We start from the raw sequence: 15,003 nt of genomic DNA, 5'->3' as shown, positions 1-15,003 counted from the left end.
TTGTTAAATAAACTTTATAATATCACATGAAAAAGTCGTAGGAAATAAGAATGTTATTTTACACACTGAACCATCTATAAGGTAAATTAGGATTTAAGAAGTAGAAAATGAAAAGATTATAAGTGTTTTAAAAAGAGTTAAGATAAATTGAGCTAATATAATCAGCTTGGTATACATACTGCTATTAACTTTAAAGACTTACATTGTTTTACATCTTTATAATGATGGTCATTTTTCTCACTAGCATGAGTATTATCCTTAGTTTCTTCTTCTTTATTATAGTCTTCATCATTCATAGGGTCCATATAAGACTCTGAAAAAAAGTAAGACAAACCATAGATCAGAAATATGTTAATTTCTTTTACTATTTTCTTTTTCTAACTGCATTTTTTTCACAAAGGATTTGAGGCAGAGATTTAAATTCTAAATTATACCATATTTCCAATAATAAACTTTATATCTCACATAGAAAATTGTCACATACCAATTTTCTGGGATAATGGGTCATCTTTCTTATCCATTATTTCTGTGAGAGCTTTAAATGCTTACTCACCTTCATTATTGGGAATCACATCACTAATGTCTGAGGAAAAAACCCCAGATAAAATAATAAACAATATGAAATTCATTGGGATGATGTGATTTATCTAGTAATCTACTGTGTCTCCTCAGTTTCCTTTTTGTTGGCCAGCGGTTTCTATAACTAGCTAGGACATTATGATGTCACTGCCAAGTGAAGGTCAGAATGCTGGAGAGGAGTTTCCAAAAGCTTTGTGACTCGGTTTGATGTCTATTTTATTTTTGCTACTATGATGGTTTTTAGTTTTTTTTTTTTTAATAAGCTATTATAAGGTTTTCTTTGAAAATTAAGAAATATGTCTTCATGAACTAATGTGAATTATTGGTCCTTGAATTTTATTTATTTTTTAATTAAAAAAATTTTTCAATTACAGTTGAAATTCAATATTATATTAGTTTCAGGTATACAGCATTGTGGTTAAACATTTATATAACTTGTGAAATGATCTCCCCAATAATTTCTGTGGATTTTTAAGAACCAGTAATATTGTTGATAGTAAAATGAGAACAGACCTTTTTGGTTTACAACATTGTACTTTTGGATAACTGAAATCAAAATGTCTGTTAAAAATTAATCAGAGATACCAAAATTCAATCCAAATGCCCTGCAAATTCTGGTTCAGGGGCCATCTTACCAATAATTTTTTTTAAAAAAGTTTTTTGAGGCTCACCTTTTTAAGGTTTAAGATCTATATTCTTTAGAAAGCATAAAATATTTGTTTTGCTTAAGACTTTTACAACTATACCCATCTTTTACCTCCATACAGATTGAGGAAATTTTCTAATATTTAGTTAGTCAAAAGAGGACTTTGGTATAGATAATCTATATCCATACCTGTCTCACGATAACTCATATAATAAGCAATAAAGGCAAGAAATCAAATGGTCACTGTCACCAATAGTGCTCTCCCTGATATTAAAGGATTAACTAACTTCCCCTCTCTCAATTTAAATTATTGTTGATGAATAGCCTCCGGGCATTAGAAAACATTTATAATTAAAACGACACAAGCATCAGTGAAAAAAAGTATGAATTTAAAAAGACTTAAAAGTTTTTTCAGCGTAATGAAGGTTTACAAATAAAGTCCAACCTGTGGTCTCTACTGAGCATACCTGATGAACTTCAGAATGAACTCATAGGGAGTCTAATGGCATAAGAGAATGAAGGGAAGCAGAGAGGACTTAAATTCTTAGGTATAATGGAAGTCAGGTTTCTTACTGTTAAAGAAGGGAATTATAAATATGTAAACAAGTGTTGGCCTAAAATTGAAAGAAACTACTTGAACCCATGGTTTTCAATATATGTATAGACAGATAGATTTAAATGTGTGTATTTTTACATATACTCATGCGTACAATAGATTCTCTACCTTTGCCCACTGAGAGGACCTGGCAACGGTGATGTTCCAATTTAATAAACACATCTAGTGCCCAGATCTTGCATGTAAATACTATTCTCCACTAAAAGGAACCAAAGGAATTCTTGGAGAAATGGTCGGTTCCAGGTTTGGGGCAGGGAGAATCTAAGATGAGTATAGGACAATGAGTATCAAGAGCCTAAAAATATCTTTCTATGCTTTAAGGTAGAAATTCCACTTCTAGGAAACTATCTAAATGCAATAATTATGAATGCTGAAAAAAATTTTAGTCAAAAATATGCTTATTACTTCATTCTTTAAAATAAGGAAATTTGGAACAACCTAAATAACAAACAGTAGGGCAAGTGACCAAAAATGTTATGAATATTCACTAAATTGGATGTTATACAGATATTAAAATTAAGTTTATGAGAATGCCTATCTTATAATGTTAAATTACAAATGCAACATCTAGGTCCAGTATGAGTATAGCTTCTAGCCGAGACCTGGCCCTTCACTGCAGCCTTCTAGAACTTCTTCTCTTATATCTCATGCACCAAAGTTTATATTAGTGCCTTGAGCTGGGATTGGCATTCATGCTGCTTCAAGATCTTGACTTTGTTGCTCTCAAATACTATCTGTCCTTCAAGGTTTATGCCATGTAGTCATACCACTCTCTACCACCCCACCTGTCACTATCATCTTTTGTCATTCTCTAAACCTGTCCTAATTCACTAAAGACTTTGGTACCAGTTTCCCACTATTCCTCTCATTTCCAAATGTTTCGTCTCCCAGAGAACTTCATCGGCCTTATAGACAGTGCATCCAAATGCTTGTTCTCTCAGTTTACTTGACTCCCCAGTGCCAACTCTCTTCCCTTCTAATATAATTTAGCAAAAACCTGAAGGCATGCACTTGGACATCATTATCACACTGCACAGTTCCAGCTTTGAAATGTCAAACTCCCAGACCCTGAAATTAAAAGTAACTATTCGAACCCATGGTTTTCGATATATATTGGTAGATTTCCTCCTGACCCTGGTTTGGTTCCAATATTCCACAAACATCCCTCCTCCTACTCAGATGCTCTTCTCATGCTGCTTGAGTTCTGACACCCCACTCTGGGCCCCCATATCTCCCTTTGCCCCAACCTGGCACAGATGCCTCCTGTGTTTGACCTTACCAAAGTCTTTGGGATGGGAATTTTCAAGACAATGAAGGGAAAAGTGACAGTGTAGTTAGTTTGAGATTTAGTGAACTCAGAAACATTCAGAACTTCTGAACATTATTTTCTCTTTCCTTTTTTTCACCAATCACCCTTGCCTCAAATCCTGTTCTAATTCCTTTCTCCCCTATCTTATATCTTCTCATTCACCTTGGAGTGATGATCCAAGTTCACATCTTCTAAAAGGAAATCTACACAGTCAAAAGACCAAAGACATCAGTCTTTCCATGAAACTTAGAGGCTTCTAAATATGTACTGAAGTTAAATGATTTGCCCTCCAGAAAAGTGAGAGTGTGAAGGTCACCTTCAAATGCAACTGGGAATTTGACAGTAACCAAGTCTGACTGAATGAATCATAAATATTTAGATTTATTTTATTTAATCTTTAGCCCATCTTATCCCAGAAGGGATTTTAGGAAGTTTACAAGAGGTACAGGAAATAACTGGATAGTACAAATGAAATATGGAAGAGGAAGGTAGGAAAGCAAGTGCAGGGATCTAGTTAATCGAGAATCAGCTTAAAAATGCAACTGTAGAGTCACATGATCATGTTCGAGGCTGGTATAGAATTGGGTCTATCCTTCATAGCAAACCATACCAAAAGGAGAATCTTGTCACTTACAAGACCCATCGTGTTGAGAAAAATAAGGAACTCCTTCTCATAGGACAGACACTTAATCCTGCTTTGGAATCAGTCAGGCTCATTTTCTGTGTGATCTGTCCCCTGCTTAACTCTTCAGCTGCATCTGTGCAACATGCCGCCTCCCTTGGGGCCTCAGCCACACTCATGCTCTTCCAGTCCCTCAAATGTGCTATGCCTGTTCTTGCCCGAGGGTCTTTCTTCATGCTGCCTCTTAGCTTGGAGGGCTCTTTTTCTTCTACTTTCTTGGCTAACTCCAGAAAAACCTGAAGACCTAAGCCTAAATGTTTACTATCCCAGGGAACTCTTTTGAGGCCTGAGACTATGTCAGGGTCTCCTGTTCTTCTTAGCATGCCTTGAGCTTATCAGGGGTCCCCCACCCTTAGGCCATGAACCAGTACCTGTCTGTGGCCTGTTAGGAACCAGGCTGCACAGCAGGAGGTGAGTGGTGGGCAAATGAGCCAAGCTTCATCTATATTTGCAGTCTCTCCCCAGCACTAGCATCACTGCCTCAACTCCACCTCAGATCATCAGGCATTAGATTCTCACAGGAGCACCAGTCCCTGGTGCCAAAAATGTTGAGGGCCGCTGCCTTAGAGAATTCATCACGATCATAGAAATTTTTTGCCCTTTTTTTTTTTTTTGCTTCCTGACCGTTTGCCCTTGCTAGAATATAAGCTCTGTGAGAATCTGTGAGACTCTTGTTTACTGCTATATCTCCAGACCCCAGCACATAGTAGGTACTAAAATAAATGCTGAAAAGAAATTGTGAGAGGCTCATTAATGAATTTCATTTACTGTTTCTTATAACAACCCATCTTATAAACTGAAGGCCTAAGCAATTTAGGAACTAAGTTGGGGGTATTGGCAAAAGGCCATCCTAATAAAAACTCACAGGAGAATGTGCTGTGGATCTGGTAGAATTATGTCATTCTGTCCCTGTTCCACCAATGGATCAAAGAGAGGCTGGAAATGGACACTTGGACATGGCTCTTGTAGATCTGCTCACTCTGCTTCCTAGAGTTGTCTTTCTTTCCATGCGGTGAGGGCATCGGGTAGGAGAGGTGACATATAGTTTATTGTGTACAGTGATATCACCCTACACAACAGGTCTGCAGAATCCAAGAAGTCCTGAGAACACCATCTTTTTAATACATAATTATGATTCTTTCTCTTATTGTCTGATCCTTTATCTGTTACTCAAACCCCTTCCAAACTCCTCCCTGACAGTTTTGCTCTGCACTGACTGTTTACTTAGTATGTATGTGCGTTTCTATGTGATACTATCATTCAAAAAATGGGAAGAGGTCCGATTGTCAGGACAACCAAGGGGTGTGCTTGCTTAGTTCAGACTCTACCGAAACCACAGACTCTTGCTTTGCTCTTGGATTACTTCACTTGTGTGGTTGCAAGTAAGTCAGTATTCTGTAGTTTTGTTCTTTTGCTCCATGCCTCATGCTTCTGAATTAACTCACTTTATAAATTCCTGTAACTAAACTCTGTGCATTCCCTTCTTCCAACATAAGAAATGCCCATCTAGATTAATGCTGCAGAGTAGTTGGGCCAGCTATGCCCAGGAAAGCCTAACTGATCCTTACCTTATCCTGGCTCCTTTCCAACAGCTCAAAATAAAAGCATCTAGTTACTCACAAGCTGCCATATCCCTTCCCATTGGTACCATGAAAGGGCCAATACCAGGAGATACGGTAGTCCCCCTTATCCACAGTGTCACTTTCTGCAGTTTCAGATCCCCATGGTCAACTGCGGTCTGAAAATATTAAATGGAGAACTTCAGAAATAAACAATTCATAAGTTTTCAATTGCATGCTGTTTTGAGAAGCATGATGAAATCTTGCAACTTCTCACTCTGTCCTACCGGGGATGTGAATTATCCTTTTGTCCAGCATATCCACACTGCACGCACCTATACTTTAGTCACTTAGTAGCTGTCTCAGTTATTGAATCGACTGTCACAGTATTTGCAGTGCTTGTATTCAAGGAACTCTTATTTTACTTAATAATGCTCCCAAAGGCATTCACATAACTTTTAATATAATATGTTGTTTTAATTGTTCTATTTTATTAGTTGCTGTTAATGTCTTTCTGTGCCTAATTTATAAATTAAAACTTAGCATAGGTATGTACGTATAGGAAAATCATAGTATATATAAGGTTCGGTGCTATCCACAGTTTCAAGCATCCACTGGAGGTCTCAAAAATATCTCCCACAGGTAAAGTGGGGAACTACTGTATTAGTCTTCCCTGGAAGACTCAGTCTGGTTAGGAACAAAATCGTTTTATTAGATCATTGGAAGGTGTGAACCCCTCTGGATGCAAGGGGCGCGAGCTCTGCTATACCTCTGACTGCTCTTGTCGAGCTAGAGGAGACCGGGCTTCTGTAGTCAGTCTTTCCCAGGCAGTGGCCTGATTACCAACATCTGCAGCAGGAGCTGTAAGTCCACATGTTTCCACCCCTTTGACCCATCAATTTGAGGATCTTAGCTTTCAGTGACATTTTCATCAGACTCACCCTTTCTATACTGTGAAGGAAGAATTTATTTCAACTTGTTGTCACTTCCTCATTGTTGTTTCCCAAGATTCCTTTGGTCTTTTCAGGGGCAACTAATTTTATGATCTTCATAATGAAAGGAGCTTTGCGACCTGGGTAGCGGGTGAACAATTTAAAGGAGGAATAATTTTTTAATAAACAAAGCGTGTGTGTCAGAGGAGATATAACAGAGCAACTAAGAGCAGGGGCTCTGGAGACAGATTGCCTGGTTCAGATTCCAGCTCCACCACTAACCAGCTGCATGACCTCAATTTATGACTAAATTTCCTCATTTGTAAAATGGGAGTAATGACAATAATATTTACCTCATAAGATTGTGGTGAAGATTAATTCAGATAACCCGAGTAAAACACTAGGCATGATGCCTAGCAGTAAATGAGAGCAAGGACTGTCCCTGCGGGAGTTCACCACTGCTCCTCAGCATGCAACTGACACCCAGTCTCCACATCTGCAACAGGTTACAGAACAGTCACTGTCACCAACACTTTCCTCAATGAACAGTTGTGAGAATGGGATGGGAGACTATTTGTCACGTACCAAGCACAGTGCTTGGCACAAAATAGATTCTCAGTAAATAAATTCCCAGCCCTTTTATCTCCTAAAACGCCTTCCTAATTCCCACTGAAGCACTCACATACCCTTCTGTTCTGCTTCTAGTTCTTTCTAATACAGTAACTTGGGAAGCTAGGAGCAGCAGGGGATGCTCATTTAAAAAAAATTACCTTGTTTATTTTCCCTTCCTCTTGTCAATAGATGAGAAGCTTGAGTACCTTTCTTTCACATTTCTCTATCCAAGTCACCCAGATTTTTTTTCAGTCACTTAGGAGAGATAGGGTAATTTCAATTAAATATAATGAGCCCAGGGGCAGCACAATCTTTCTTCTGAATGAAATGAGACAACATGGAGACAGCTTGCAGCAATTAGGAACTTTCCGCTTGCCATTTTTTATTCCTTTTATTTCAAACCCCTACGTTCACAGGGTTTTTCTGAAATCAGTGTCCAGAAAATGCTCTGCCAGTACTTAATACTAAAGTTCCACTTTATGTTATCTGTACAACCGCAGGAAGCTTGTGTTAAGGTTGGAAATGTGCTAAAAATGTTCCTGGGAGTGCGAAATGGGGCTTGCTTTTTGAATGAATTTTCTTTAACTTCCATGGCTATTGAATCTAATGATTTACTATCTTTTTTTAAAAAAACACCACTACTTGCTCCTTCTTTAACAAATGCTGGCTCCTTCCATGTTCTGTAGTTGAATCATTTTGTGGACAATATCCAGGGAGTCCTAAGAATGGGAAGGTAAAAGTCATTCATTTAATCATAGCATATTTATTTCACCCCACCTTAAAACAGAGACGAGCATTGTGTCCAGATATAACTCATGATCTCCAGATGGAACCAGGAACCGGGGAACATTTATGGTCTGCATAACTCCTGGTGACCTGAAAGGAATCTGCAAGAGTCAGGTGGATGAAATGGATGTTGTTTTTAAAATGTAATGTGATTCCTATTCATTTCTAAATTTAACGTATGGAATATATGCATTAATAAATTCTACAGCAGCACATTGCTCTAGCCTCTCAGTTGCATATTTCTAATTGTTCATGTACCTACATATTTTATGTTATGGCTGAAGAATTAATATCAGTTTATTTCTTCAGTAGAGAAGGAAAGTTAGCAAAATACTAACTGTGATAGTTCTGTAAAACTATTATTGACAAAGCTAAGATCCCCTGCTTTGGTTGTTTCTGTATATTAATTCTTAAAAGTCTGCCTGTTTTCCTATAAGGATGAATAAAATGTGTGCCTTTTTCCCACTTCACAGTAAGGAGCAAGACCTAGAAATTTCTTATGTATTCTTCTAGTTGCTCATAAAAATGCTCTGCTCCCACCTCCAGTGAATCTTCCTGGACTTTCAGATTGTCCTCTTGTCTCCTGCCCACTCAGAGACCCCACTTGGGCCTCTGGCATCACCCTCACACCACTCAACACCACTCAACACTAATCATGCTGACCTTCTTGGTGTCCCCTCTTAGATCCATTGTCCCACCCAATTGCTGGCCCAGGGTCCACTTTGTATTTGTGAATGTACATCTTGTGAATAGAAATACTTTATGATCTCAGATGGACTGATCATAGAAGCACTAATGCAACCACATTAACAAATAACCAGAAAAGAAACTGAAAGTTGGCTCGCTACACCATATGGAGCCCGTGTCTGTAGAAATGGAAGAGATTGGAAAGAGGGCCCAGTGCCAAGTGGGTGAAGGTGATCCTCACGGTTTAGAGTGTGGGGTTCAGGGCCCGCTTGCGTGGTGTTGAATTCCGGCTCCATCACTTTCTTGCTGGTGACCTTGGGCAAATTACTTAAGTAATCTTAACTATAAAATGGGGATAAACATGGAAATCAACCTCAAGGGATTGTCATGAGCATTAGATGAGATTATACATGTAAAATGCTTAGTGTACTTAATCTGTAGGCACTCAATATATGTATGCTTTTGGTGTATCGTCAAATTGATATATATTATATATTGCTTTTAATTAATCTCTGATAGCAGACATTAATTAGATACATACTTGCCATGTGGATTCATTCATTCATTCATTCGTCAAAAGTTTATTGAGCAATCTACTATATGTCAGACACTCTCTTATAGATGCTTAGGATACATTCATAAACAAAATAGAGATCCCTGATGTTTATATTTCTAGTGGGGAGAGACAGACAATAAGCCTGATAGGTAAATAATAAGCCTAATAAATAAATATATCATATAAATACTAGTGGAAAAAGAAAATTTGAGCAGAGAAAGGGGGATTGTGAATTCTTGTGGGCAGGTACAATCTGCAGAGACTTCATTGAAAAGGAGATATTTGAACAGACTTTAAAGAGGAAGAGTTAGCCATGAGGCTATCTGAGGGAAGAGCACCCATTGTAAAGGCCATAAACACGAGTGTGCCTAGTGTGTTCGAAGTCAGCAAGGAGACCGGGGTGGGGGTGGAATGGAGGGATCAAGGGGGAGTTCAGCCTTTTCATCTGAGTGTAACGGGTAGTGTTTCAGGGTTTTGCGCAGAGATGGGGCTACGTTCTCATCCACAGATAGGGCAGGGGTGGGCAGCACAGTTCCTCATTTCCAGCCAATGTTAAGAAGCCTCAGCATCTTTACCAAGGTTTCGCCTTAACCACAGCGTCAGGTGGGCCAAATGTCCCTGTTGTATCTCCATGTAATTATACTTCTGATCAAGACAAAGCCTGAGTTGAATAATTAAGCCTCTAGACAAATAAACAAGTCATGATTTACGAATTTTCTAAATGCTACTGCATCTGTTGGAAGTCAGTGTGCATGTGGTTTTTAGCAGTCCCAAATACGTCCTTACAGAGACGTGTATATGCACAGGATAATTGAAAGAGTGGATAGATTTAATGATCAGCTTAACTTATATGGGAAGTAAGTTTCTTATGGTAGTCAATTTTGCTGTTCCAGACCACTGCAAGACAAAGAACATATCTGTTAAAGAAATAAATTGAGACACACACAAAAAAGTCAGAATAGATGATGGTTATGTGTCTTTTATTTGTGACATTTGAATTCCTAAGCTCGCAAATAATCGGTTTCATAAATATCCTTTAGTTTTATCTTGCTTTTCTAATTGATTTAATGGTGTTAGTTTGTTCTTACAGTCAAACCCTTAACTTAATCACAAACAGAACTTAAAAAAAAATGATAATCATGTTTTTTCTGATGCAATTAGAAGAGATAATGGAAAACTTTGAAATTACAACCCTAAAAGCTAGTAAAACAGCTTGTCAGATTAGAACTGGACTCTTCCCTCTAGGTTATAAAAGATCTTATTTATTCATTGAAAACTTCTTATCTAGATTTAATAACTGCCCAGAGGTAAACAGCCTGTTATAAAAGTTTTTGCTGTTATATTTTTTAAAGCAGGAAGAAAAAAAAAAAAAAACACAATTATTTCCAAAACATGCTTTGTTTGGCTAATTCTAAGAGAGAATCACTTATTTCACCAAGGACCAAAATGACAAGATCAGGTGACAACAGTATTATCCAGGAGACACATCCAACTCCTAGCGATTTTTACCTTTGTGCCCATTCAAGACATGGACATACTTTTCCTATGATTGTTTTTTATCAAAGTGTGATACCCAAGGGGTGTGGATGTGATGTAAGGTTAGAGACCACAGGAAGTGATGTGCTTCCACCAATGACCAGAATGATGGATTGGCATAAATCACCATATAAAGATTAGCGGAACTCTATCCAAGTCCCTTAATGCTTTCCCAATTAAAGAGGTGTTTAAAACAAAATGAAACACTGTAGTATTATGAGAAATGTTAAGGAAGGAAACTCAAGAAGATAAATCAAAATGGTTGAATATGATATAGATAAGAATTTAGTATAGGTGAATATAATAGAAAAGAAAATTTACAAATGTATGAAAATCAAGTCAGGACTTAGCAAAGACACAATATGTTTTGGAGAAAACATACAATAACTTCTTACATGTTCACTGCTAGTTATATCCATAATTCACAATGACATGAAGAACTTTAGAAAGATTTCAAGTTGGGCTACAGAAATGCTAGCAATGTGGCAACAAGACTTCCAAGAGAATTTTCCCAGTGGGAGGACACTAAGGGGAAAAGGCTGAAGGACAATCGATAAGGGTCTTCATATGTTTAATGGGTATGCAAATGAAGCACTCATTTATCATGTTTTTACTTTTTCTGTATAGACTTTAGATCTTTATGAATGTGGGACTCTAAAAAGAGGTGAGCTGAAACTCAGAGATAATATTTTGGCTCTAGTTGAATGGAAGGATTTCAGATGTTATAAAGTTTTCAGTTGGTTATACCAAAGGACCCTATCGAATTTCTATGCCTGAAGATCTTTGAGAGGAGAATCACTTTTTCACCTGGAATGTTACTGATATGGTTTGGGAGAGTAGAGGGAATTGATTATGAAAGCTCTCAAAGTTGCTTGCATTCATTCTGGCCCTCAGAAATGAGAAAACACCCCAGAAAAAAGAAAATTAACAACTGTGGAAGCAGAAACTGACTCTAGCTGAATATTCCTCAACCAATTTTCTTTTCATTGTCAGCCTCCTACGGAGCCTTTTTAGACTTCTTATTCCCAATCATCACCCTATCCCCATGAAGTTTTAATACCATATATATTCTTCATATCTGTGCATGTACTTTGTCCCTTTGGAGGGTCATACTCATTGTAATATCTCAGTAGAAAAGAAACAACATCACTTATCACTTATGTAGTATTCTTACTAAAAAATGTTTAAGCTGAATCTAATGAGTTAGAATTAGAATCAGAAAACCATTTCAGATTGTGAAACATCTTATAAACAAACCAGTCTGAACTTTTTAATGACAGGGTCGTGAAAGAAACACAAAACACACACATACACACACACACACACACACACACACACATATCCACACAGAGAACTCTAATCCATTAACTAAAGAGAATGACAACTAAATGCAATAAGTGATTCTTAATTGGATCCTGCATTTTAAAAAAAGCTATCAACATTTTCGGGGCAATTGATGAAGTATTTTGAAGTTTTATGATGTTTGCAACATATTTTGAAATGGTTCAGCAATAAGGATGCATATTTACAGAGACAAAGAAAATATGGAAATGTTAATTTAAAAAATGTTAAAAACTGATGCACGTAAATGAAGGGTACGTAGGTATTCATTGTAATCTTTCTTTTTTGAAATTTCCATTTTGAATTTTTTAAAAAATATAATAGTGTATACATGTACAATTTAACTAAAAAACAAAAAAAAAGAAGAAGAAGGAAATGAAGGAGAGCCAGCCAGGTTAAGAGGAAGAAGCAAGGTATCAGTCTCAGACCCAGAGAGACAGAGATGCTTGAGGGGCTGACCAGACCTCAGACCCTCCATTTGCAGTGAGATGTATTTACGACGTAGTGAGTCCAAAGAGATTAAAAAGAAAAAAACCATCTGTGATGATTTTCTGATTTTCTTTAGAATTTGCCAAACAAAGTTCCATGAGAATAGAAATACTCTGTAATTAAAAAATAAGAGTAGTGTGCCAGAACTTATCCAAGGAGAGTTGATTAGTGCAATTAGCAATATAACCAGGAAGAAATCGTTCCAAGCAGTTTAAAAAATATTTGGATTTTTAAATTGAGTGAAAATTTCATATGCACAAACAGTTAATAGAAAATAATCTTATAAAAGAATTAATAACAAATGTCTTCAGAGTCTGGCATCCTACTTGATTAGGCATTACTGAAATGCAGGAACATAGTCAATTTTTAATGCAAAACTCCTGTAGTTTTCCATCGTGCAGCACTTCCAAGTTCTTTCTTGGGCACGGGCTCTGTGTGGTCATTCTCTGTCCCACCGCTCGCCATTCCACATGGCGTTTACTGTGTGTTGCAGGGGCTCTTGTTTCTTTATTCTCTGGATCCTTAGGATACTCGGATATTCTTTCAGCCAAAAGCGATGCTGAGAAAAATATTTGCCTATCTTGTCCTCTCAAAAAAAGAGGGGGTGGGGTGGGGTAAGGTGGTGGTGTTTGCTATTGACCAGAGCACAGAAAAATGAAGAGAGGTAGCAGCATCTGGATTCCATGAGACAACTTGGACGAGATATGAAGCAAGGGTTGTCTTGCTGGGTCAGGTTAATGCAGAATGCCACCGTGCCCAGACAGTCAGCCCTTTCTAAGTTTGGACAAAGGAAGATTTCATGCTTTCTAGGCTCTTGTGGCAGCCACAGATGTATTTAATGCATTACGTAAAATAAAATGAAATCAGAGTTATTTAGTTACTCTTTAATTAGCATTACATTAAAATGCATAAATCCATTCTTATCTACTTCCCTCCACCAACTGCTACTTTGTCAAATTCAAATGATCACTGGAAGTATTATTACCGCCTATTCACAGGCTTTCAGGGCCACCACATCTTTGTGAATAAATCAGAGAAGGCAACATTTCTTAAATCAAAACTCACTTAGGATTCAAAAGGCAGGATATAGCACAGAATGCATTAGTCTGTCTACTGGAAATAGAAAACTTGGGAAGGATGGAAGAAGGAAGTTAGCTGTAGTTCCATGGTTACCTTGGCAACTGTGGCACAATCATTGGGGCAGAAATTAATTTTTATGCCATACTATAATCCGGCAGAGGAAGGAAGAGTGTGGAGGAAGAGGAAAAAAACATTGGCTGGATTTAGAAGCTCAGAGGGCCAGCTGGGAAAGTTACAAGTCAATATGCTGGGAGTTTGAGCTACTAATCACCAATTGTATTTTTGTTGTTTTTACTGAAATATTAGCATTATGCAGAGACAGCCATGACTTCCTACCCCTTAATAAAGAACAAACACTGCACTAATCTGGCTCGGGGCTTCTGCTGATCATCTGATCTTAGGAAACAGAAAAAAAAAATATCTTGAGTTTCTGGAAGGGACAAGGAATGTTGTGGTTATAAAAAACACTCAGTTCAGGGTGATCTGGCAACCAGTCTCTTCCCTGTAGATAAAGTGTGTAGACTCTGTTGGGGGCAGAGACCAGCCACCCCACAGAGTGTCCCTGACAAAACTGCCTGTTAGGGAAATGGTGCTGATGCTGCGAGTGGGGCCTCAGGTCCCCACAGCTCCACAGCCCTGCACGAACTTAGGCCACAGGATCAGGGCGGGAGCTTCCAGGGACCTGAAAGGAAGGCTTGTAGAAAATCTTGCTGTGCATCCAGAGTCCCCAAATGCACTTGGTTCTTAGAAAACACATTACAGAGAAGTCGGCCAGCTGACAAGACAGATAAGTGGAATAGTACAAACAGTATCTCAGTCTCAAAACCTGAATTCCAGTAAAGCTTGGGCAGCAGATCCCAGGCAGAACTGTGAGGCTTCTCACTTAGGAGGCTTCCTCCAGAGACAGGAGGTCAACGAGTAGTCCTTCTCTCACACTGTGGCCAGCCAGGTCCACGGGTCATGGCTAGTAGCAGTCAGGGTTAAAAGCACACGAAGCGAGAGGGGAACATCTCTCAGGAGTCACCGCTCGTCCCCACCTCGCCTGCTCCCGGAAGGAGGTGTGCCATTTCGGCCAGGGAGGTCTCCCTGCTGCCCATCAGAACTCCAGGAGCAAACAGCTTTCTTATGTCTTCCGAAGGGTGAGATGGGGCGTCAGTGACACATCCTGCTCGTCATCTCTTTCTGGAAAGTAGGAAGAGAAGGATGGTTAGGAGAAACTAAAAGCAGACCAATGACTTGCTTAAAGATTCTGAGAATATCCCCAGGGCCTCTGGAGCCAACAGTGGGTTGCAAGCATGGCCCATGAATAGGGCTTAGTGTGCAAATGTATTCCGTTTTGTTGTTGTTGTTGTTGTTGTTGTTTTTAAATCAAAGCAATGTTTAAAAATATGGGTTGCTTGCCAAAAATCCAGGTTGCTTGCTTTTCTGAAATATTGCAAGATCTGGAGCCACTGGGCGGCTGGAGTGGAAGAACAACCGTCCTCTTCAGATGGAGAATATGCTGTCAAGTTTGTCCCAGTCCCTGCCACTCCCGGCTGCCTCTCCAACAACAATCAAGTACCACTTATAGGTTGAATGTCATTGGATTTAGAC

General features: G+C 38.5%; 1 protein-coding gene across 1 annotated transcript in view; it reads right to left on the bottom strand.

Moving 5' to 3' along the window:
- The window catches only part of EQTN (equatorin), a 12,153-nt gene extending 11,632 nt beyond the window's left edge, over nucleotides 1-521 (bottom strand). The window contains 2 exon segments of the mRNA XM_011384733.1: nucleotides 203-313; nucleotides 485-521. Coding sequence (XP_011383035.1) covers nucleotides 203-313; nucleotides 485-521 — 148 coding nt within the window.
- Nucleotides 522-15,003: the final 14,482 nt, after the last annotated feature.

Source organism: Pteropus vampyrus, unplaced genomic scaffold (assembly GCF_000151845.1).
Source record: "Pteropus vampyrus isolate Shadow unplaced genomic scaffold, Pvam_2.0 Scaffold619, whole genome shotgun sequence".
Lineage (NCBI taxonomy): Eukaryota > Metazoa > Chordata > Mammalia > Chiroptera > Pteropodidae > Pteropus > Pteropus vampyrus.
The sequence above is the reverse complement of the archived record's forward strand: the minus strand, read 5'-3'. Positions and strand labels throughout refer to the sequence as shown.